Source organism: Heptranchias perlo, chromosome 25, assembly GCF_035084215.1.
Source record: "Heptranchias perlo isolate sHepPer1 chromosome 25, sHepPer1.hap1, whole genome shotgun sequence".
Lineage (NCBI taxonomy): Eukaryota > Metazoa > Chordata > Chondrichthyes > Hexanchiformes > Hexanchidae > Heptranchias > Heptranchias perlo.
Window position 1 is genome coordinate 2,923,776 of NC_090349.1, and position 25,546 is coordinate 2,949,321.

General features: G+C 45.7%; 2 protein-coding genes across 2 annotated transcripts in view; one reads left to right on the forward strand and one right to left on the reverse strand.

The window, feature by feature from the left end:
* Positions 1-25,546, forward strand: part of LOC137341934 (glutathione hydrolase 1 proenzyme-like) — a 325,363-nt gene that overhangs the window by 55,152 nt on the left and 244,665 nt on the right. The window lies entirely within an intron of this gene.
* The window catches only part of LOC137341935 (leucine-rich repeat-containing protein 75B-like), a 126,640-nt gene that overhangs the window by 48,714 nt on the left and 52,380 nt on the right, over positions 1-25,546 (reverse strand). Inside the window, exon 2 of the mRNA XM_068005453.1 lies at positions 22,362-22,490. Within this exon, the coding sequence (XP_067861554.1) occupies positions 22,362-22,490 (129 nt within the window). The remainder of the gene's footprint in view (positions 1-22,361; positions 22,491-25,546) is intronic.

Sequence of the window (25,546 nt, forward strand, 5' to 3'; positions counted from 1 at the left end):
TTTAGTTATTTCCTCAAAAAATTCAATTAGGTTCGTTAGACATTACCTACCCATTACAAATCCATGTTAGTTCTCTCTAATCAGCTCAAATTTCTCTAAGTGCTCAGTCACTCTGTGCTTAATTATAGATTCTAATGACTTCCCCACAACAGATGTTACACTAATAGGTCTATAATTTCCTGGTTTCTCTCTCACCTTTCTTAAATAATGGAGTTACATTTAGAATTTTCCAATCTGAAGGGACAATTCCTGAATCGAGAGAGCTTTGGAAGATCATGGCTAAAACATCTATAATTTCCTCACCTACTTCCTTTAAAAGCTTGGGTTGGAAACCATCATGTCCTGGGGATTTGTCAGTCTTTAGTGCCATTATTTTTTCTAATACTGTTTTCTTGATTACATTAACTTTAGTGAGTTCCAATCCGTCATTAGTTTCCCTGGAATGTCAGGTATATTATTCTCTTCCTCCTCTGTGAAGACTGACACAAATTATTTAATAAACAAGTCTGCCATTTCCTTACTTTCATTTGCAATATTACCCACAACTGTTTTTAAAGGGCCCACATTACCCTTGACTACCCTTTTTCTTCTAATATAATTGTAAAAACATATTGTGTTAATCTTGCTTTCCCTCGCAAGTTTGTTTTCGTATTCTCTTTTTGCAGCTGTTACGATCTTTTTTGTCTTCCTTTGCTGTTCTTTATATCTCCCCCAGTCCCCTGGATCTATAATAATCTTTGCACTTTTGTATGCCCTTTCCTTTAGTTTTATGTTATCTCTCACCATTTTTTGTCGACCATGACTGTTTTATTTGATAGGTAGAGCTCTTGCCCCTTAGGGGTATATACTGGATATCTATTAAGCTAAATTCCTTTTGAACCCACTGATCATCGGTAGTTTTGCCCAATAACAGTTTTGACCAGTTTGCTGTTGTCAGTCTCTGTCTCATCCCATTAAAGTTAGCCTTACCACAATCTAGAATCTTAGTAACTGTGTTATATTTCTCCTTTTCAAAGCTAACATTGTATTCAATCATATCATGATCACTGTTGGATAAATGTTCCCTTACCGTTAAGATTATTAACTAAGTCTGGCTCATTACTCATTACTAAATCTAGTATGGCCGGCCCTCTTGTTGGTTCTACAACATATTGCTCCAGAAAACTAACTTGAATGCACTCAAGGAATTCACTACCTTTTTGATTTGAGCTACTCTGCTCTTTGAATCTATATGAAAATTAAAGTCTCCCAATAAAACAACACTGCTTTTGCTACAAGCCTCTCTGATCTCTGAATTAATACATTCTGCCACTTTATTGCTGCTCTCCTTATTCCTCAATTCTAACCATAGAGTCTCTGCTGATTGCTTTACTTTGCCTATATCCTCTCTTACTAATGTTGTAATGGTATCTTTAATCAATAAGGCTACCCTTCCTCCTCTTTCAGTTCCCTATCCTTTCTAAAGACCTTATAATCTGGAAAATTTAACTCTCAAGCATGACCAGCTTAGAGCCATGTCTCAGTAATGGCCACGATGTCATACCCTCGAGGCTTTATTTGAGCCTCTAATTCACTCAATTTATTTCTTATACTCTGTATGTTAGTAAATAAAACTCTTATTTGGGCAAGAGACCCTAACCTGTCCTTGCCCTGATGCTATCTTACTCACACTGTTTAACACGTTTCTTATTTGTCACTCCTGCTGTAAATACTATAGTTATTTTAGTATTTCCTTCACCTGGAGTATCTATATCACTGTTTGTGACTTGAACTCGGCTCTTATCCCTTTTTTTGATCTTTAAACTATAATTTTTACTATTTTATTTGACTGAGCTAAAGGGCTAATTCTATGATCCCACATTCCCAATGGGGATCTGTACTCGCAGGGAGCATTGGGGTTCAAATGTTATAGCTCCATCTCCGACCCACGCTCCCTACAAACATGGAGAGCGCAGAGTTAACCTTCGAGGTATAGCAAGAGTCAGTGGCACAGAGTGTCAAAGAAAGAAAGAACTTGCATTTCTATAGCACCTTTCACGATGTCAGGACGTCCCAGAGCGCTTTACAGACAGCCAATTAAGTACTTTTGAAGTGTAGTCACTATAGTAATGTAGGAAATGCGGCAGCCAATTTGCATGTTTCCACAAACAGAAATGTGATAATTACCAGATAATCTGTTTTAGTGATGTTGGTTGAGGGATAAATATTGGCCAGGACACCGGGGAGAACTCTTCTTCTCTTGTTTGAAATAGTGCCACAGGATCTTTTACATCCACGTGAGAGGGCAGACAGGTGAGGCCTCAGTTTAACATCTCCTCTGAAAGACCTCACCTCTGGTGGTGTAACACTCCCTCAGTACTGCACTGGATTGTCAGCCTAGATTATGAGCTCAAGTCTCTGGAGTGGGACTTGAACCCACGACCTTCTGACTCAGAGGTGAGATCAGGATTCTCAGGAGTTTAATGTGATTTCTAAATGTTGAAGTGGCTGAGTTTTTAGCTTTTGCTAAACTGTTTTAACTTATCCTGTACACAGATGTAAGGGGACAGTTCTCCAGAGAATGCCCTACACAGGGTAAAGGTAACTGACCCTGGATTGCATTTACACTGGTGAAGAATGGACTCTCTTTGGCTATCTAGCCGTAAGATCACTTGCACCCCGACTGTCACTGTATCTGAACGTTAGGATAATTGCAATGGTACAATGAGCCATCAAAAACCATGATACACATCGGGAGGCAATCACACTAAATCACAACATCTGTTCCAAGTGACACCTTCACCCGAGGACCACAACACAAACCGACTTTTAACAAATTAAAGGGAAATAATATACATGGTCTAAAGCCTACTGCATTCACAGCAAGTCATCTCAAAAGACAAATGTACACCCAACTGGAAAATAGAGAGAAGCTTTCAGTGCAGTGCTGGTGTAACATTTTATGGTACACCGTCCCTTTAAAACTCCGTGGGGTCATCATGTAACACTGGATTATAAAACTGCTTCCCAGACTGCTGAGAGGGGAGAGCACATCAGGTCTGAGGGGAGGAGAAGGGAGAGGGAGAGCACATCAGGACTGAAGGGAGGAGAAGGGAGAGGGAGAGCACATCAGGACTGAGGGGAGGAGAGGGAAGAGGGAGAGCACATCAGGACTGAGTAGGAGAGGGGAGTGATGGATAACATCCATCTGTTACCCTTAACCTCCACTTTATCAGCAATCCTAGACTGTGTGACGTTGTCTGTCTGATCCTGATTTATTGCAGGAGTTCCATTTCAACCACCAACTGTTTACTCAGGCCTGATCCGCCGCTGATGAATTCATCCTTGTGCTCTTTGAATAGAGTGTGGCAGGCTGCCAGAATTCCACATCTATTCATAGTTACACTATGCACTGATCTCTCAATAATCTCTACTAACACTGCAAATATCTCACCTTATGAATCCCCAACATCAACCTATTAACCCTTAGATAACCTGTGAATTATCTAAGGGTTAATTAGATAAATTAAAAGCGCTTTATCTGAATGCACGAAGCATTCATAACAAGATAGACGAATTAATGGCACAAGTAGAGATAAAAAGGTTTGATCTAGTAGCCATTACAGAGTTGTGGTTGCAAGATGACCAAGGTTGGGAACTAAATATTGGGAACTAAATATTGGGAACTAAATATACTTGACGTTCCAAAACGACAAACAAAATGGAAAAGGAAGGGGGGTAGCCCTGATAATAAAGGACGACATAAGGATGGTAGTAAGAAAGGATCTTGGCTCAGGAGACAGGAAGTAGAATCAGTATGGTGTAGATAAGAAATAACAAGGGGCAGAAAACACTGGTGGAATAGTTTATAGGCTCCCTAACAGTAGTTATACTGTTGGACAGAGCATTAATCAAGAAATAATAGTAGCTTGTAACAAAGGTAATGCGATAATCGGGGGGAACTTTAATCTTCATATAGATTGGACAAATCAAATTGGCAAAGGTAGTTTGGAGGACAAGTTCTTGGAGTGCATTTCCTAGAACAATACATCGTGAAACCAACCAGGGAACAGGCTATTTTAGATCTTGTCTTGAGTAATGAGACAAGGTTAATCAGTAATGTCATAGTAAAGGATCCTCTGAGGGAGAGTGATCATAATATGATAGAATTTCACATTGAGTTTGAGAGTGGCATACTTAAATCCGAAACTAGAGTCTTAAATTTAAACAAAGCCAATTACATAGGTATGAGGGGCGAGTTGGCTAAGGTAGATTGGGACATTAGATTAAAAGGTATGACGGAAGATAAGCAATGGCAAATATTTAAAGAAATAATTCATAATTGTCCACGAGCATACATTCCATTGAGAAATAAAAACTCCACAGGAAAAATGATCTATCCGTGGCTAACTAAAAAAGTTTACGGATAGTATTAGATTAAAAGAAGAGATTTATAATGTTGCCAATAAGAGTAAAAGTCTGAAGATTGGGACAGTTTCAGAAACCAGCAAAGAATGACCAAAAAATTGATAAAAAGGGAGAAAATAGAATATGAGAGTAAACTAGCAAGAAATATAAAAACAGATTGCAAGAGCTTCTACAAGTATGTAAAAAGGAAGAGATTAGTGAAAGTAAACATGGGTCTCTTAGAGGCAGAGGCAGGAGAAATTATGATGGGGAATAAGGAAATGGCAGAGACATTAAACAAATATTTTGTATCTGTCTTCACAGTAGAAGACACAAAAACATACCAGTAATAGTGGGGAACCAAGGATCTAATGAGAATGAGGAACTTAAGGTAATTAATATTTGTAAAGAAAAAGCACTGGAGAAATTAATGGGACTAAAAGTCAACAAATCCCCTGGACCTGATGGCTTACATCCTAGGGTTCTAAAAGAAGTGGCTGCAGAGACAGTGGATACATTGGTTGTGATCTTCCAGAAATCCCTAGATTCTAGAGTGGTCCTAATTGATTGGAAGATAACAAATATAACACCGCTTTAAAAAAGGAGGGAGAGAAAACGGAAATACAGGCCAGTTAGCCTGACATCGGTCATTGGAAAAATGCTGGAATCCATTATTAAGGAAGTGGTAACAGGGCACTTAGAAAATCATAATATGATTAGGCAGAGTCAGCATGGTTTTATGAAAGGGAAATTGTGTTTAACAAATCTATTAGAGTTTTTTGAGGATGTAACTAGCAGGGTAGATAAAGGGGAATCAGTGGATGTGCTTTATTTGGATTTTCAAAAGGCATTCGATAAGGATAACACAAAAGGTTGTTACACAAGAAAAGGGCTCATGGTATTGGAAATAATATATTAGCATGGATAGAGGATTGGTTAACGGACAGAAAACAGAGAGTAGGGATAAATGGGTCATTTTCAGGTTGGCAGGCTGTAACCAATGGGATGCCACAAGGATCAGTGCTTGGGCCTCAGCTATTTACAATCTATATTAATGACTTAGATGGAGGGACCGAGTGTAACGTAAGGTGGGAAAGTAAGCTGTGAGGAGGACTGCAAAGAGTCTGCAAAGGGATATCGACAGGTTAAGTGTGAGAGCAAGAAGGTGGCAGATAGAGGATAATGTGAGGTTATTCACTTTGGTAGGAAAAATAGAAAAACAGAATATTTTTTAAATGGTGAGAAACTATTAAATGTTGGTGTTCCTTGTACATGAAACAGAAAGTGAACATGTCGGTACAGCAAACAATTAGGAAGGCAAATGATGTGTTGGCTTTTATAGCAAGGGGGTTGGAGTACAAGAGTAAGGAAGTCTTGCTGCAATTGTACAGGGCTTTGGTCAGACCACACCTGGAGTAGTGTACAGTTTCAGTCTCCTTATGTAAGGAAGGATATACTTGCCATAGAGGCGGTGCAACAAATATAAGAACATAAGAAATAGGAGCAGGAGTAGGCCACATGGCCCCCTGGAGCCTGCTCTGCCATTCAATAAGATCATGGCTGATCTTTGACCTCAACTCTACTTTCCTGCCCGATCCCCATATCCCCTGACTCCCTTAGTGTCCAAAAATCTATTGATCTCAGCCTTGAACATACTCGACGATTCAGCATCCACAGCCCTCTGGGGTAGTGAGTTCCAAAGATTCACAACCCTCTGAGTGAAGAAATTCCTCCTCATCTCAGTCTTAAATGGCCAACACCTTATCCTGAAGTTTCACTAAATTGATTTCTGGGATGAGAGGGTTGTCCTATGAGAAAAGATTGAGTAGATTGGGCCTATACTGTCTGAAGTTTAGATGAGAGGTGATCTCATTGAAACGTATAAGATTCTAAGAGGGCATGACAGGGTAGATGCTGTTTCCCCTGGCTGGAGAGTCTAGAACTAGGGGACATTGTCTCAGGATAAGGGGTCGGACATTTAGGACTGAGATGAGGAGGAATTTCTTCACAGATATGAATATTTGGAATTCTCTACCCCAGAGGGCTGAGATGAGGAGGAAAGAGAAATCCAGGAAAAGAGAGGCAGGAAGAGAAAGTCAGAAAAAAAGAGGATAAAAAATAAGCATCCATAGAAAGAATAGGAAATACTAGAAATCCTGGCAGCATCTGGTAAAAGGCAGGTTAATGTTTCAAGTGGACATTCTTTATTGCTCTGATCATAGAATCATACAGCATTGAAGGAGGCTATTCAATTAGTCCCATTCCCCTGCTCTTTCCCCATAGCTCTGCAACTTTATCCTTTTCAAGTATATGTCCAATTCCCTTTTGAAAGTGGAATCTACTTCCACCACCCTTTCAGGCAGTGCATTCCAGATCATAACCACTGGCTGCCTAAAAAAAATTCTTCTTATCTCACCTCTGATTCTTTTGCCAATCACCTTAAATCTGTGTCCTCTGGTTACTGACTCTCCTGCCACTGGCAACAGTTTCTCCTTATTTACTCTATCAAAATCCTTCACGATTTTGAACACCTCTATTAAATCTTCCCTTAACCTTCTCTGCCCTAAGAAGAACAACCCCAGTTTCAACTAATCTTTCCACGTAACTGAAGTCCCTCATCCCTGGTACCATTCCAGTAAATCTCATCTGCAGCCTCTCTAAGGCCTTGACATCCTTCCTAAAGTGTGGTGCCCAGAATTGAACACAATACTTGAGCTGATGAAGGGTCTGTCCCAATATGTCTTCTCTCTCCTTAGCGACTGACAAACCCACCGCGTATTTCCAGCAAATTCGTTTTTTATTTCAGTATTTGCAAATTTTTTCTTTGGATCTCAGAGGCTGTGTCACTGGGCTATCCTCTGTGGCCTATGTTATGACAACTTGCTGCTATTTTGCCATATTTGTGTTTTCTGGGGAGAGGCGATGTCACCTCGGGTATTTCAGCTCACTACGGAGAATGTCACGGCCAGGATTAGTCTAGTGTGGAGAACTCTGCCTGGAGATCGGAGAGGAGGCTCAGGCTGTGCAATAAAATAGCTTCAACAGCAGCTTATTGTCTCATAGAAAGACAATGCAATTATAGTAGCAAACTTAAAACACTCTAAGCTATTACCATAGTGATACTGTCAAGTTGTATTTGGTCAAGGCACTTAGAAAGCCAGTAGGTCCCATTTGTCACAGAAGCAGAGTTTTTGAAGTGTTTTTTTACATGAATAGATCCTTTACCACTTTAAGTGGGATCTATCTCTGCTGGAAAGGTTGTGAGATCCAAACTCTGCCTCCAGTTTGCTCTACTGCTCTCCTGAAGGAGACTTTTGATGCAGTGCAGTATCTCTCCAAATATGCCACCCCAAGCAGTGCCGTACCTCAACCTGGACAATAGGAGTCGGACGCTATTCGACTGCAGAGCACAACACTGTTCTCAACACACACAGTCACTTTCCAGGAGGCACTGGGCAGTGATGGGAGAGGTTTCTGGGCAGTGATGGGAGAGGGTCTCTGGGCAGTGATGGGAGAGGGTCTCTGGGCAGTGATGGGAGAGGTTTCTGGGCAGTGATGGGAGAGGGTCTCTGGGCAGTGATGGGAGAGGGTCTCTGGGCAGTGATGGGAGAGGTTTCTGGGCAGTGATGGGAGAGGGTCTCTGGGCAGTGATGGGAGAGAGTCTCTGGGCAGTGATGGGAGAGAGACTCTGGGCAGTAATGGGAGAGGTTTCTGGGCAGTGATGGGAGAGGGTCTCTGGGCAGTGATGGGAGAGAGACTCTGGGCAGTAATGGGAGAGGTTTCTGGGCAGTGATGGGAGAGGGTCTCTGGGCAGTGATGGGAGAGAGTCTCTGGGCAGTGATGGGAGAGAGACTCTGGGAAGTGATGGGAGAGGGTCTCTGGGCAGTGATGGGAGAGAGACTCTGGGCAGTGATGGGAGAAAGACTCTGGGCAGTGGTGGGAGAGGGTCTCTGGGCAGTGATGGGAGAGGGTCTCTGGGTATTGGTGGGAGGGGGACTCTAGGTATTGATGGGAGAGGGCCTCTGGGCAGTGATGGGAGAGGGTCTTTGGGTATTGATCGGAGAGGGACTCTGGGCAGTGAGGGGAGAGGGTCTCTGGGCAGTGATTGGGGAGGGACCCGGGGCAGTGATGGGAGAGGGTCTCTGGGAAGTGATGGGGGAGGGTCTCTACATATTAATTGGAGAGGGTCTCTGGGTATTGATGTGAGAGGGTCTCTGGGCAGTGATGGGGGAGGGACCCTGGGCAGTGATGGGAGAGGGTCTCTGGGCATTGATGGGAGAGGGTCTCTGGGCAGTGATGGGGGAGGGACCCTGGGCAGTGATGGGAGAGGGTCTCTGGGAAGTGATGGGAGAGGGTCTCTACATATTAATTGGAGAGGGTCTCTGGGTATTGGTGGGAGAGGGACTCTGGGCAGTGATAGGAGAGAGTCTCTGGGCAGTAATGGGAGAGAGTCTCTGGGCAGTGATGGGAGAGAGACTCTGGGCAGTGGTGGGAGAGGGTCTCTGGGCAGTGATGAGAGAGAGACTCTGGGCAGTGGTGGGAGAGGGTCTCTGGGCAGTGATGGGAGAGAGTCTCTGTGCAGTGATGGGAGAGAGACTCTGGGCAGTGGTGGGAGAGGGTCTCTGGGCAGTGATGGGAGAGAGACTCTGGGCAGTGGTGGGAGAGGGTCTCTGGGCAGTGGTGGGAGAGGGTCTCTGGGCAGTGATGGGAGAGGGTCTCTGGGCAGTGATGGGAGAGGGTCTCTGGGTAGTGATGGGAGAGGGTCTCTGGATATTGGTGGGAGAGGGTCTCTGTGCAGAGATGGGAGAGGGCCTCTAGGCAGTGAAGGGAGAGGGTCTCTGGATATTGGTGGGAGAGGGCTTCTGGGCAGTGATGGGAGAGGGTCTTTGGGTATTGATCGGAGAGGGACTCTGGGCAGTGATTGGGGAGGGACCCTGGGCAGTGATGGGAGTGGGTCTCTGGGATGTGATGGGAGAGAGACTCTACGTAGTAATTGGAGAGGGTCTCTGGGTATTGGTGGGAGAGGGACTCTGGGCAGTGATGGGAGAGGGTCTCTGGGCAATGATGGGAGAGGGTCTCTGGGTAGTGATGGGAGAGGGTCTCTGGGCAGTAATGGGAGAAGGTCTCTGGGCAGTAATGGGAGAAGGTCTCTGGGCAGTAATGGGAGAGAGTCTCTGGGCAATGATGGGAGAGGGTCTCTGGGTAGTGATGGGAGAGGGTCTCTGGGCAGTAATGGGAGAAGGTCTCTGGGTAGTGATGGGAGAGGGTCTCTGGGTAGTGATGGGAGAGGGTCTCTGGGTAGTGATGGGAGAGGGTCTCTGGGTAGTGATGGGAGAGGGTCTCTGGGTAGTGATGGGAGAGGGTCTCTGGGCAATGATGGGAGAGGGTCTCTGGGTAGTGATGGGAGAGGGTCTCTGGGCAGTGATGGGAGAGAGACTCTGGGAAGTGATGGGAGAGGGTCTCTGGGCAGTGATGGGAGAGAGACTCTGGGCAGTGATGGGAGAAAGACTCTGGGCAGTGGTGGGAGAGGGTCTCTGGGCAGTGATGGGAGAGGGTCTCTGGGTATTGGTGGGAGGGGGACTCTAGGTATTGATGGGAGAGGGCCTCTGGGCAGTGATGGGAGAGGGTCTTTGGGTATTGATCGGAGAGGGACTCTGGGCAGTGAGGGGAGAGGGTCTCTGGGCAGTGATTGGGGAGGGACCCGGGGCAGTGATGGGAGAGGGTCTCTGGGAAGTGATGGGGGAGGGTCTCTACATATTAATTGGAGAGGGTCTCTGGGTATTGATGTGAGAGGGTCTCTGGGCAGTGATGGGGGAGGGACCCTGGGCAGTGATGGGAGAGGGTCTCTGGGCATTGATGGGAGAGGGTCTCTGGGCAGTGATGGGGGAGGGACCCTGGGCAGTGATGGGAGAGGGTCTCTGGGAAGTGATGGGAGAGGGTCTCTACATATTAATTGGAGAGGGTCTCTGGGTATTGGTGGGAGAGGGACTCTGGGCAGTGATGGGAGAGAGTCTCTGGGCAGTAATGGGAGAGAGTCTCTGGGCAGTGATGGGAGAGAGACTCTGGGCAGTGGTGGGAGAGGGTCTCTGGGCAGTGATGAGAGAGAGACTCTGGGCAGTGGTGGGAGAGGGTCTCTGGGCAGTGATGGGAGAGAGTCTCTGTGCAGTGATGGGAGAGAGACTCTGGGCAGTGGTGGGAGAGGGTCTCTGGGCAGTGATGGGAGAGAGACTCTGGGCAGTGGTGGGAGAGGGTCTCTGGGCAGTGGTGGGAGAGGGTCTCTGGGCAGTGATGGGAGAGGGTCTCTGGGCAGTGATGGGAGAGGGTCTCTGGGTAGTGATGGGAGAGGGTCTCTGGATATTGGTGGGAGAGGGTCTCTGTGCAGAGATGGGAGAGGGCCTCTAGGCAGTGAAGGGAGAGGGTCTCTGGATATTGGTGGGAGAGGGCTTCTGGGCAGTGATGGGAGAGGGTCTTTGGGTATTGATCGGAGAGGGACTCTGGGCAGTGATTGGGGAGGGACCCTGGGCAGTGATGGGAGTGGGTCTCTGGGATGTGATGGGAGAGAGACTCTACGTAGTAATTGGAGAGGGTCTCTGGGTATTGGTGGGAGAGGGACTCTGGGCAGTGATGGGAGAGGGTCTCTGGGCAATGATGGGAGAGGGTCTCTGGGTAGTGATGGGAGAGGGTCTCTGGGCAGTAATGGGAGAAGGTCTCTGGGCAGTAATGGGAGAAGGTCTCTGGGCAGTAATGGGAGAGAGTCTCTGGGCAATGATGGGAGAGGGTCTCTGGGTAGTGATGGGAGAGGGTCTCTGGGCAGTAATGGGAGAAGGTCTCTGGGTAGTGATGGGAGAGGGTCTCTGGGTAGTGATGGGAGAGGGTCTCTGGGTAGTGATGGGAGAGGGTCTCTGGGTAGTGATGGGAGAGGGTCTCTGGGCAATGATGGGAGAGGGTCTCTGGGTAGTGATGGGAGAGGGTCTCTGGGCAGTAATGGGAGAGAGTCTCTGGGCAATGATGGGAGAGGGTCTCTGGGTAGTGATGGGAGAGGGTCTCTGGGCAGTAATGGGAGAAGGTCTCTGGGTAGTGATGGGAGAGGGTCTCTGGGTAGTGATGGGAGAGGGTCTCTGGGTAGTGATGGGAGAGGGTCTCTGGGTAGTGATGGGAGAGGGTCTCTGGGTAGTGATGGGAGAGGGTCTCTGGGTAGTGATGGGAGAGGGTCTCTGGGCAGAGATGGGAGAGGGTCTCTGGGCAGAGATGGGAGAGGGTCTCTAGGCAGTGAAGGGAGTGGCCTCTGGGCAGTGATGGGAGAGAGTCTCTGGACAGTGATGGAAGAGGGTCTCTGGGTAGTGATGGGAGAGGGTCTCTGGGTAGTGATGGGAGAGGGTCTCTGTGTAATGTTGGGAGAGAGACTCTGGGTAGTGATTGGTGCTGAACCCTGACTGACCTTTCCCCTCTCTAGCCCAGAGTGCTGCTGCCAGATGCTATGCCCACTACTGCTGTGCCAGCTCCAATCAGACAAGTTGGCACACAATGGGGCTCAAACCTAGAACCTTGTGGTAGTTCAGTGCAACCCTAGTGGTGCATGACCCCAGGGAGCGATGGGAGGAGGCTGACGTTTTGCTTTATTTTTCTCCTTGTTACCATCTCTGTAGTCTTACCACGCCATCGGGATTGGTTGCCTGATGTTATCTGCTGCGAGGAGCTTGAGTGTCAGGAAGAGCCTCCACACTGGTGTTCAGCTCCCTGGGACTGACTGGATTATACTAATCATATTCTGAGCCGCAGGCTGCTCAGAACAATACCAAATGTCAGGCATCTTTAAAATGAAGATTCCACTCTCCTTTTTAAAGTGATTTAGTATTTTAATTCTCCAAAGCCTGGTTTGTATTCCCTGTACATCAACATACCCACAGCCCTCAGAATGCATCTCATTTTACACCCCTCTGTCAGCGCCAGTCCCTCTCTCAATCCCTCACTGTAATCAGGTTAATTAACAGATTGCCCAGAGCCCAGACTACAGCATGGAATGTAATTTCACAGAAAATAAACAGGCCAGCTGTCCCAGTCTGCAGCCAGAACTCGAGCAGCCTCATTTCTCATTCTCTTTTGTTGTTATTGTTTCCTTCAGTTTTCTCCTTTCCTCTCCTGAAGGTGCTGACTCTCACTGGGGTACAGTTCCTGAAGGTGCTGACTCTCTCTGGGGTACAGTTCCTGAAGGTGCTGACTCTCTCTGGGGTACAGTTCCATGGGCACTGACTCTCAGTGGGGTATAGTTCCTGAAGGTGCTGACTCTCTCTGGGGTACAGTTCCATGGGCACTGACTCTCACTCAGGTACAGTTCCTGAAGGTGCTGACTCTCACTGGAGTACAATTCCTGAAGGTGCTGACTCTCACTGGGGTACAGTTCCATGGGCACCGACTCTTACTGGGGTACAGTTCCTGAAGGTGCTGACTCTCACTGGGGTACAGTTCCATGGGCACTGACTCTCACTGGAGTACAGTTCCTGAAGGTGCTGCCTTTCACTGGGGTACAGTTCCTGAAGGTGCTGACTCTCACTGGGGTACAGTTCCTGAAGGTGCTGCCTTTCACTGGGGCACAGTTCCTGAAGGTGCTGCCTTTCACTGGGGCACAGTTCCTGAAGGTGCTGACTCTCACTGGGGTACAGTTCCTGAAGGTGCTGCCTTTCACTGGGGCACAGTTCCTGAAGGTGCTGACTCTCACTGGGGCACAGTTCCTGAAGGTGCTGCCTTTCACTGGGGTACAGTACCATGGGCACTGACTCTCACTGAGGTACAGTGGGGTACAGATCTGTTATCACTCATTGCCCATACATGTGTACTTTCAATCAGAGGTCATCGCATACCGATTGGGAGTGGGAATACTAGCTGATTTTTTCTCCTTGACAGTGTGCATTCAAGGTATTTGTAGCACCTCAACTGCTCATCTGATGGGGATCAGCTAACTCAGCATGCATTGGAGATCCAAACATGGATCTGGTTAACCCAAAGGATGGGTTTCTCTGGCTGAGATGGAGAGTTGTTCTGGGCTGTGGCTGTCTCCAAGGGACACATTCATATCTCCTGACAGCCAAACACAAAATGGCACTGATGTCTATGGAGTCTCTAGTCCAGCTTATCCTCCCTACTCCAACTGGAAGAACCCTTTGCAAGATGGGTGAGATTAATGAAAATGGAGCTAAGTGAGGTTGACACTAATCCCCAATATTTGTATTCAGTTAGTTTAGCACTCTCGTCCCTGAGTCAGAGATTCTCGGTTCACACCCCACTCCAGCACTTGAGCACATGATCTAGCGCTGAGGGAGTGCTGCACTGTCGGAGGTGCTGTATGTCGGATGAGACGTTAAATTGAGGCCCAGTCTGCCCTCTCAGGTGGATGTAGAGGATCCCATGACACTATTAGAAGAGGAGCAGGGGAGTTCTCTTAGTGAACATTCCTCCCTCAACTAACACCACCAAAAACAGTCTATAACGAGGGGGCACAGATTTAAGGTGAGAGGGGAGAGATACAAAAGGGTCCAGAGGGGCAGTTTTTTCACTCAAAGGGTGGTGAGTGTCTGGAACGAGCTGCCAGAGGCAGCAGTAGAGGCGGGTACAATTTTGTCTTTTAAAAAGCATTTGGACAGTTACATGGGTAAGATGGGTATCGAGGGATATGGGCCAAGTGCAGGCAATTGGGACTAGCTTAGTGGTATAAACTGGGCGACATGGACATGTTGGGCCAAAGGGCCTGTTTCCATGTTGTAACTTCTATGATTCTATGATTCTATCTGGTCATTCATCTCCTTATTGTTTGTGGGATCTTGCTGTGCACAAATTGGCTGCTGCGTTTCCCTACATTACAACAGTGACTACACTTCAAAAGTACTTCATTGGCTGTGAAGCATTTTGGGTCATCCTGAGGATGTGATAAGGTGCAATATAAATCCAAGTTCTTTCTTTAATTCATTCTCTGATCTGTGTCAACCCTAATGCCCCATCATCTCTCAGCCAGGCGATTATGAACATGACAAATTAAAGTGTAAGGTTATGGGGAAAGCTCACTCACCGTGTTCATATAGAAACAGAATGCACAGCTAGAATTCTCAGGAGGGCTGTAACACAAAACTATAGTTGCCCACATAATAATAGTCACTTCCCTCCAAAAGTCATTCATTGTGTGACAAGCTTTGACGGTGTGATAAAGCTCCACATAAATTAACTTCCTTTTTCCAATTACACGGAGACATAAGGCCACTATGGCCTGTTACCCAGAATGCACTGCAGCAACATCAAAAACAGGCTCTCTCCAAGCAAAGGTGCACACGGGTCATGGGTCATGGGTCAGAATACAAAGCATCTGTCCTTGGTGTTCAACAGATACTTGTCTTTATAATTAGGCATCTGCAAATGGCTACTTTTTACTCTACCGTACTCCTGGGCACAGTGTGTAAGAGGTATCATTATATATCTATGTTTCCTCCCCTGTAATGCATGTTCGAGTACTTGCGATACACGGTTATTTTGTGACTAATTATGGGCTGAAGGTGATGGAGGTCAGAGTTGTGGGCAGGGCACTTTACTCCCAATCTGAACAGCATGTCAGCGTCAAGCATTCTTGGGGCAGGTGGAGCACAGGTGAGATATAGGGTGAAGCTCTGTCCCAACAACATGCCTTAACCTCCACCCTTGGAAAAGCAGCTCTTGTTTGGTGTAACTTTTCCATTTTCTCCATCAGCCATCCTGCACTCTCTCACAGCGACATTGCCAGCTTAATGCCAATCAAAACCAGATAGGGGGCAATGTTGCTCAGTGGGCTCATAGTCACGAAGAGCTGGGTTGAGACCGTTCCAAACATGACCGCTAAAGCCAGCGGAAAGAGAGACTTTCACCCCATCAGTCTGGGCTGGACTGGAACCCAAGTCCTAGAGATAGTAGAATCATAGAATCATAGAAAGGTTACAGCATGGAAAGAGGCCATTTGGCCCATCAAGTCTGCGCCGCAAGAGCAATCCAGCTAGTCTCACTAACCCCCCCCCCAACCCCCATCCCCTTAGCACTGCAATTTTTTTCCTTTCAAGAACTTATCCAGTTCCCTTTTGAAGGCCATGATTGAATCTGCCTCCACCACCCCCTCAGGCAGAGCATTCCAGATCCTAACCACTCGCTGTGTAAAAAAGTTTTTCCTCATGTCACCTTTGGTTCTTTTGCCAATCACTTTAAATCAATGTCCTCTGTGGTCCTTGACCCTTCTGCCAATGGGAACATTTTCTCTCTATCTACCATGTCTAGACCCTTCATGATTTTGAATACCTCTATCAAATCTCCTCGCAACCTTCTCTGTTCCAAGGAGAACAACCCCAGCTTCTCCAGTTTATCCATGTAACTAAAGTCCCTCATCCCTGGAATCGTTCTAGTATATCTCTTCTGCACCCTCTCTAAGGCCTTCACATCTTTCCTAAAGTGCGGTGCCCAGAACTGGGCACAATACTCCAGTTGTGGCCAAACCAGTGTTTTATAAAGGTTCATCATGACTTCCATACTTTTGTACTCTATGCCTCTATTTATAAAGCTCAGGATCCCGTTTGCTTTTTTAACCGTTTTCTCAACCTGCCCTGCCACCATCAACGATTTGTGCGCATATACCCCCAGATCTCTCTGTTCCTGTACCCCTTTTAGAGTTGTGCCCTCTAGTTTATATTGCCTCTCCTCGTTCTTCCTACTGAAATGTATCACTTTGCATTTTTCTGCATTAAATTTCATCTGCCCTGTGTCCGCCCATGCCGCCAGCCTGTCTATATCCTCTTGAAGTCTATCACTATCCTCCTCACTGTTTACTACCCTTCCAAGTTTTGTGTCATCTGCAAATTTTGAAATAGTGCCCTGTACACCCAAGTCCAAGTCATTAATATATATCAAGAAAAGCAGAGGTCCCAGCACTGACCCCTGGGAAACTCCACTATACACCTCCCTCCAGTCCAAAAAACAACCGTTCACCACTACTCTGTTTCCTGTCCCTTAGCCAATTCTGTATCCATGTTGCTACTGCCTCCTTTATTCCATGGGCCGCAATCTTGATGATAAGCCTACTGTGTGGCACTTTATCAAACGCCTTTTGAAAGTCCATATACACCACATCAAATGCATTGCCCTCATCTACCCTCTCTATCACCTCATCAAAAATCCCTATCAGGTTTGTTAAACACGATTTGCCATTAACAAATCTGTGCTGGCTTTCCCCAATCACTCCACACTCGTCCAAGTGACTATTAATTCTGTCCCGGATTATCGTTTCTAAGTTTCCCCACCACTGAGGTTAAACTGACTGGCCTGTAGTTGCTGGGTTTATCCTTACACCCTTTTTTGAACAATGATGTAACATTTGCAATTCTCCAGTCCTCTGGCACCACCCCCGTATCTACGGATGTTTGGAAGATTATGGCCAGCACCTACACCCTTACTTCCCTCAGCAACCTAGGATGCATCCCATCTGGACTGCGTGACTTATCTACTTTAAGTACAGCTAGCCTTTCAAGTACCTCTTCTTTATCAATTTTTAGCCCATCCATTTAAGAACATAAGAAATAGGAGCAGGAGTAGGCCAATCGGCCCTTCGAGCCTGCTCCGCCATTTAATAAGATCATGGCTGATCTGATCCTAACCTCAAATCTAAATTCATGTCCAATATCCTGTCCGCTCCCCGTAACCCCTAATTCCCTTTACTTCTAGGAAACTGTCTATTTCTGCTTTGAATTCATTCAATGATGTAGCTTCCACAGCTTCCTGGGGCAGCAAATTCCACAGACCTACCACCCTCTGAGTGAAGAAGTTTCTCCTCATCTCAGTTTTGAAAGAGCAGCCCCTTATTCTAAGATTATGCCCCCCTAGTTCTAGTTTCACCCATCCTTGGGAACATCCTCACCGCATCCACCCGATCAAGCCCCTTCACAATCTTATATGTTTCAATAAGATCGCCTCTCATTCTTCTGAACTCCAATGAGTAGAGTCCCAATCTACTCAACCTCTCCTCATATGTCCGCCCCCTCATCCCCGGGATTAACCGAGTGAACCTTCTTTGTACTGCCTCGAGAGCAAGTATGTCTTTTCTTAAGTATGGAGACCAAAACTGTATGCAGTATTCCAGGTGCGGTCTCACCAATACCTTATATAACTGCAGCAATACCTCCCTGTTTTTATATTCTATCCCCCTAACAATAAAAGCCAACATTCTGTTGGCCTTCTTGATCACCTGCTGCACCTGCATACTAACTTTTTGATTTTCTTGCACTAGGACCCCCAGATCCCTTTGTACTGCAGTACTTTCCAGTCTCTTGCCATCAAGATAATAACTTGCTCTCGGGTTTTTCCTGCCAAAGTGCATAACCTCACATTTTCCAATATTGTATTGCATCTGCCAAATCTCCACCCACTCACCCAGCCTGTCTATATCCCCCTGCAGGTTTTTTATGTCCTCTTCACTCTCCACTTTCCCTCCCATCTTTGTATCATCTGCAAACTTTGATATGTTACACTCGGTCCCCTCCTCCAAATCGTTAACATAGATTGTAAAGAGTTGGGGACCCAGCACCGACCCCTGCGGAACACCACTGGCTACTGGTTGCCAGTCCGAGAATGAACCATTTATCCCAACTCTCTGCTTCCTGTTAGATAACCAATCCTCCACCCATGCCAGAATATTACCCCCAATCCAGTGATTCTTTACCTTGAGCAATAATCTTTTATGTGGCAGCTTGTCGAATGCCTTCTGGAAGTCTAAATACACTACGTCCACTGGTTCCACTTTATCCACCCTGTACGTTATGTCCTCAAAGAACTCAAGCAAATTTGTCAGACATGACTTCCCTTTCTCAACTATATCTTCCTTTACTGAGACTCTGGCAGCATCTTCTTCCTTGGTAAAGACAGATGCAAAGTACTCATTTAGTACCTCGGCCATCCCCTATGCATCCGAGTAGATCTCCTTTATGGTCCCGAATCGGCCCCACCCCTCCTCTTACTACCTATTCACTGTTTATATGCCTGTAGAAGACTTTTGGATTCTCTTTTATGTTGGCCACCCGTCTCTTCTCATACTCTCTCTTTGCCTCTCTTATTTCCTTTTTCACTTCCCCTCTGAACTTTCTATATTCTGCCTGTTTCTCACTTGTGTTATCAACCTGACATCTGCCATACGCCCCCTTTTTTCCATTTCATCTTACTCACTATCTCTTTTGTCATCCAGGAACTCTGGCTTTAGTTGTCCTTCCTTTCTGCCTCGTGGGAATGAGCCTAGACTGTACCCGCACTATCTCTTCCTTAAAGGCCGCCCAACGTATAATTACAGTTTTGCCTGCCAATCTTTGATTCCAATTTACCTGGGCCAGATCTGTTCTCATCCCGTTGAAATTGGCCCTCCTCCAATTGAGTATTTTTACTTTAGAATATTCCGTGTCCTTTTCCTTAGCTATTCTAAACCTTTTTTTTTTATTCGTTCATTGGATGTGGGCGTTGCTGGCGAGGCCAGCATTTATTGCCCATCCCTAATTGCCCTTGAGAAGGTGGTGGTGAGCCGTCTTCTTGAACCACTGCAGTTCGTGTGTTGAAGGTTTTCCCACAGTGCTGTTAGGTAGAGAGTTCTAGAATTTTGACCCAGCGACGATAAAGGAACGGCGATATATTTCCAAGTTGGGATGGTGTGTGACCATGGAGGGGAACGTGCAGGTGGTGTTGTTCCCATGTGCCTGCTGCTCTTGTCCTTCTAGTTGGTAGAGGTCACGGGTTTGGGAGGTGCTGTCGAAGAAGCCTTGGCGAGTTGCTGCAGTGCATCCTGTGGATGGTACACACTGCAGCCACAGTGCGCCAGTGGTGAAGGGAGTGAATGTTTAGGGTGGTGGATGGGATGCCAATCAAGCAGGCTGCTTTGTCTTGGCTGGTGTCGAGCTTCTTGAGTGTTGTTGGAGCTGCACTCATCCAGGCAAGTGGAGAGTATGCCATCACACTCCTGACTTGTGCCTTGTAGATGGTGGAAAGGCTTTGGGGAGCCAGGAGGTGAGTCACTCGCCGCAGAATACCCAGCCTCTGACCTGCTCTTGTAGCCACAGTATTTATGTAGCTGGTCCAGTTAAGTTTCTGGTCAATGGTGACCCCCAGGATGTTAATGGTGGGGGATTTGGCGATGGTAATGCCGTTGAATGTCATGGGGAGGTGGTTAGACTCTCTCTTGTTGGAGATGGTCATTGCCTGGCACTTGTCTGGCGCGAATGTTACTTGCCACTTATGAGCCCAAGCCTGGATATTGTCCAGGTCTTGCTGCATGCGGGCATGGATTGCTTCATTATCTAAGGGGTTGCGAATGGAACTGAACACTGTGCAATCATCAGCAAACATTCCCATTTCTGACCTTATGATGGAGGGAAGGTCATTGATGAAGCAGCTGAAGATGGTTGGGCCGAGGACACTGCCCTGAGGAACTCCTGCAGCAATGTCCTAGGGCTGAGATGATTGGCCTCCAACAACCACTATCATCTTCCTTTGTGCTAGGTATGACTCCAGCCACTGGAGAGTTTTCCCCCTGATTCCTATTGACTTCAATTTTACTAGGGCTCCTTGGTGCCACACTTGGTCAAATGCTGCCTTGATGTCAAGGGCAGTCACTCTCACCTCACCTCTGGAATTCAGCTCTTTTGTCCATGTTTGGACCAAGGCTTTAATGAGGTCTGGAGCTGAGTGGTCCAGGCATAACACAAACTGAGCATCGGTGAGCAGGTTATTGGTGAGTAAGTGCTGCTTGTTAGCACTGTCGACGACACCTTCCATCACTTTGCTGATGATTGAGAGTAGGCTAATGGGGCGGTAATTGGCCGGATTGGATTTGTCCTGCTTTTTGTGGACTGGACATACCTGGACAATTTTCCACATTGTCGGGTAGATGCCAGTGTTGTAGCTGTACTGGAACGGTTTGACTAGAGGTGCGGCTCGTTCTGGAGCACAAGCCTTCAGCACTACAGCCGGGATGTTGTCGGGGCCCATAGCCTTTGCTGTATCCAGTGCACTCAGCTGTTTCTTGATATCACGTGGAGCGAATCGAATTGGCTGAAGACTGACTCCCTAGAACCAAGTCCAGCAATGCCTCCTACCTCGATGGGCCGGAAACGTACTGGTTAAGAAAGTTATCCTGAACACATTTGAAAAATTCCTCCCCCTCTTTGTCCCTTATATTATTACTATCCTGGTCTATATTAGGATAGTTGAAGTCCCCCATTATCACTACTCTATGACTTTTGCACCTCTCTGTAATTTCCCTGCAAATTTGCTCCTCTATATCCTTCCCACTAGTTGGTGGGCTATTGAATACACCCAATAGTGTAATGGCACCTCTATTGTTTCTTAATTCTAACCAAATAGATTCTGTCCTTGACCCCCCCAGGACATCCTCTCTCTCCAGTACTACAATATTCTTCTTAATCAATACTGCCACCCCCTCTTCTTTCTTTCCTTCCCTATCTTTCCTGAACACCTTGTATCCAGGAATATTTAGTGCCCAATCCTGCCCTTTTTTGATCCAGGTCTCTGTTATCACCACGACATCGAATTCCCATGTGGCTATTTGCGCCTGCAGTCCACCGACCTTGTTAACCATGCTTCATGCCTTTACACACATGCACTGTCAACCAGTCCTTGACTTTTTTATACTCTCTCTTAGTCTGATCAGTAGGCCAGTTTTCTAACTTACTTTCCCTGTTCTCCCCCCCCTCCCCTCTCCCCTTAGAGAGACATGTCAAAGGCATGTTACTATATATTCATTCTGGGATGTAGGACAGTTTGTTAAAATTTCGATATGTGCCCCCACAGAAAGGACCTTTGGGATGGATTCAGCACATGGTTTCTCTAATGGACACTGCTTTAAATCAGTGCCCACTGCACAGTTTCACAGCAGTGTCTTCAGTATCAAGGTGTTTGCTGTCCTACAAGCAAGTCTTTTACACCGGAGGTTTCAGCAGTGAATTCACACAGCCAATATCATTTGACAGTGTGACAACTCTTGCCTTAACTTGGACCTGTAGCTAAGATTCACCGAGTTGTTTATTTTGTTCGGCTGTAACAATTTACACACTTTCCCCTCACCCCTCAAACAAAAGCTGCAGGGAACTCCAGCATGCTTAGGGATTTCATCACATGACTCCTCTGAATGGCCTCCTCCTGTGCTGTACCTACTATGGCATTATGATACTATGATACTGTGATACTATGATACTACGATACTGTGATACTACGATACTACGATACTGTGATACTACGATACTGTGATACCACGATACTGTGATACTATGATACTGTGATACTATGATACTGTGATACTATGATACTGTGATACTATGATACTATGATACCACGATACTGTGATACTATGATACCATGATATTGTGATACTGTGATACTTTGATACTGTGATACTTTTATACTATGATATTATGATACTCTGATATTATGGTACTATGATGCTATGATACTGTGATACTATGATACTATTATACTTTGATACTATGATGTTATGATACTGTGATACTGTGCTACTATTATACTTTGATACTATGATGCTATGATACTATGTTGCTATGATATTGTGTTACTATGATACTATACTACTGCGATACTATGATATTATGATACTCTGATACTATGATACTGTTATTCTGTGATACTATGATACTGTGATACTGTGATACTATGACATTATGTTACTATGATATTGTGTTACTGTAATACTATGTTACTGCAATACTATGATATTATGATACTCTGATACTATGATACTATGATACTATGTTACTTTGATACTGTGATATCATGATACTGTGATACTATGATACTCTGATACTGTGATATTGTGATACTCTGATGCTATGATATTGTGATACTGTGATACTATGATACTGTGATACTATGACACTGAGATACTCTGATACTATGATACTGTGACTCACCTTCTTGGGGCACTGGATGTCTCGGGCCAGGCTCATTAGCAAGTCATGAGAAATGGGGTCCACCAAGTTCAGGAAGGGCGTATGTTTATAGAGAACGTCATTTAAAGATGTGCCTTCCAAGCCCAGGTCCTACAGGAGAGAGAAGGCAGCCAATTAGCAACTTGGAAGACTGCCAATCCAGTCACACAATCACTGCTGACCACTGCCCTCCAAAGTCTCTGCGCTCCTCCAATTCTGGTCTCTTGTGCATCCCCGAGTTTCATCGCTCCACCATTGGCGGCTGTGCCTTCAGCTGCCTAGGCCCTGAGGTCTGGAATTCCCTCCCTAAACCCCTCCACCTCTCCACCTCTCTCCCCTCCTTTAAGTCACTCCCCATCGCTTTTGGTCACCTATCCTAACATCTCCTTTTGTGGCTCGGTATCCATTTTTGTCTGATAATCGGTCCTGTGAAGCGCCTTGGGACGTTTTACTACCTTAAAGACTCTGTATAAATGCAAGTTGCTGTTGTTGATCAATCAAGACAAGGCGGTATCTGTAATGTACACACAGAGTGATCTCAGGGTTACAATCTCCTGACACAAAGTGGGTAAATGAAGAGAAAGAAGGTCAAGTATAGAAAATCTTGGAAAAACAATTAGAAATTATGCTTAAATACAATACAGTGAAGCACAACCAATGCACTGGATATTGATTGAACATAAGAACATAAGAACATAAGAAATTGGAGCAGGAGTAGGCCAATCGGCCCCTCGAGCCTGCTCCGCCATTCAATAAGATCATGGCTGATCTGATCCCAACCACAAATCTAAAGAACACAAGAAGTCGGAGCAGGACCCGGCCACATAGCCCCTGGGCCCTCTCCGCCACCCACAGGGCATTGACCGATCCGAACTCAGCTTCATGTCCAATTTCCTGCCCGCTCCCCATAACCCCTAATTCCCTTTACTTCTAGGAAACTGTCTATTTCTGTTTTAAATTTATCTAATGATGTAGCTTCCACAGCTTCCTGGGGCAGCAAATTCCACAGACCTACCACCCTCTGAGTGAAGAAGTTTCTCCTCATCTCAGTTTTGAAAGAGCAGCCCCTTATTCTAAGATTATGCCCCCTAGTTCTAGTTTCACCCATCTTTGGGAACATCCTTACTGCATCCACCCGATCAAGACCCTTCACAATCTTATATGTTTCAATAAGATCGCCTCTCATTCTTCTGAACTCCAATGAGTAGAGTCCCAATCTACTCAACCTCTCCTCATATGTCCGCCCCCTCATCCCCGGGATTAACCGAGTGAACCTTCTTTGTACTGCCTCGAGAGCAAGTATGTCTTTTCTTAAGTGTGGAGACCAAAACTGTATGCAGTATTCCAGGTGCGGTCTCACCAATACCTTATATAACTGCAGCAATACCTCCTTGTTTTTATATTCTATCCCCCTAGCAATAAAAGCCAACATTCCGTTGGCTTTCTTGATCACCTGCTGCACCTGCATACCAACTTTTTGATTTTCTTGCACTCGGACCCCCAGATCCCTTTGTACTGCAGTACTTTCCAGTCTCTCGCCATTAAGAAAATAACTTGCTCTCTGATTTTTCCTGCCAAAGTGCATAACCTCACATTTTCCAATATTATATTGCATCTGCCAAATCTCCGCCCACTCACCCAGCCTGTCTATATCCCCTTGCAGGTTTTTTATGTCCTCCTCACTCTCTACTTTCCCTCCCATCTTTGTATCATCTGCAAATTTTGATATGTTGCACTCGGTCCCCTCCTCCAAATCGTTAATATAGATTGTAAAGAGTTGGGGACCCAGCACCGACCCCTGTGGAACACCACTGGTTACTGGTTGCCAGTCCGAAAATGAACCATTTATCCCAACTCTCTGCTTCCTGTTTGATAACCAATCCTCCACCCATGCCAGAATATTACCCCCAATCCCGTGATTTTTTATCTTAAGTAATAATCTTTTATGTGGCACCTTGTCGAATGCCTTCTGGAAGTCTAAATACACTACGTCCACTGGTTCCCCTTTATCCACCCTATACGTTATATCCTCGAAGAACTCAAGCAAATTTGTCAGACATGACTTCCCCTTCATAAAGCCATGCTGACTTTGTCCTATTAAATTATGCTTATCTAAATGTTCCGTTACTGTCTCCTTAATAATAGACTCCAAAATTTTACCCACCACAGATGTTAAGCTAACTGGCCTATAATTTCCAGCCTTCTGCCTACTACCCTTTTTAAATAACGGTGTTACATTAGCAGTTTTCCAATCTGCCGGGACCTCTCCTGAGTCCAGGGAATTTTGGAAAACTATCACCAAAGCATCCACAATCCCTACTGCCACTTCCCTCAAGACCCTAGGATGGAAGCCATCAGGTCCAGGGGATTTATCCGCCTTGAGTCCCATTATTTTACTGAGTACCATCTCTTGAGTGATTTTAATCGTATTTAGCTCCTCCCCCCCGAGAGTCCCCTGTTTGTCCAGTGTTGGGATATTCTTAGTGTCCTCTACCGTAAAGACTGAAACAAAATATTTGTTCAGCATTTTTGCCATCTCCATGTTTCCCACCATTAATTTCCCAGTCTCATCCTCTAAGGGACCTATGTTTGCCTTAGCCACCCTTTTTCTTTTTATATAACTATAGAAACTCTTGCTATCTGTTTTTATATTTTTTGCTAATTTCTTTTCATAATCTAACTTCCCTTTCTTAATCAATCCTTTAGTTACTTTTTGCTGTCTTTTGAAGAATTCCCAATCTTCTATCTTCCCACTAAGTTTGGCTACCTTATATGTCCTTGTTTTTAGTCGGATACTATCCTTGATTTCTTTACTTAGCCACGGGTGGCTGTCATTTCTTTTACACCCTTTTTTCCTCAGTGGAATATATTTATTTTGAAAGTTGTAAAATAACTCCCTAAATGAACACCACTGCTCATGTACCGTCTTACCCTTTAATCTATTTTCCCAGTCCACTTTAATCAATTCCGCTCTCATACCATCATAGTCTCCTTTATTCAAGCTCAGTACGCTTGTTTGAGAATCAACCTTCTCACCCTCTAATTGGATATGGAATTCAACCATGTTGTGGTCGCTCGTTCCAAGGGGATCCTTAACTAGGACATTATTAATTAATCCTGACTCATTACACAGGACCAGGTCCAAGGTTGCCTGCCCCCTTGTAGGA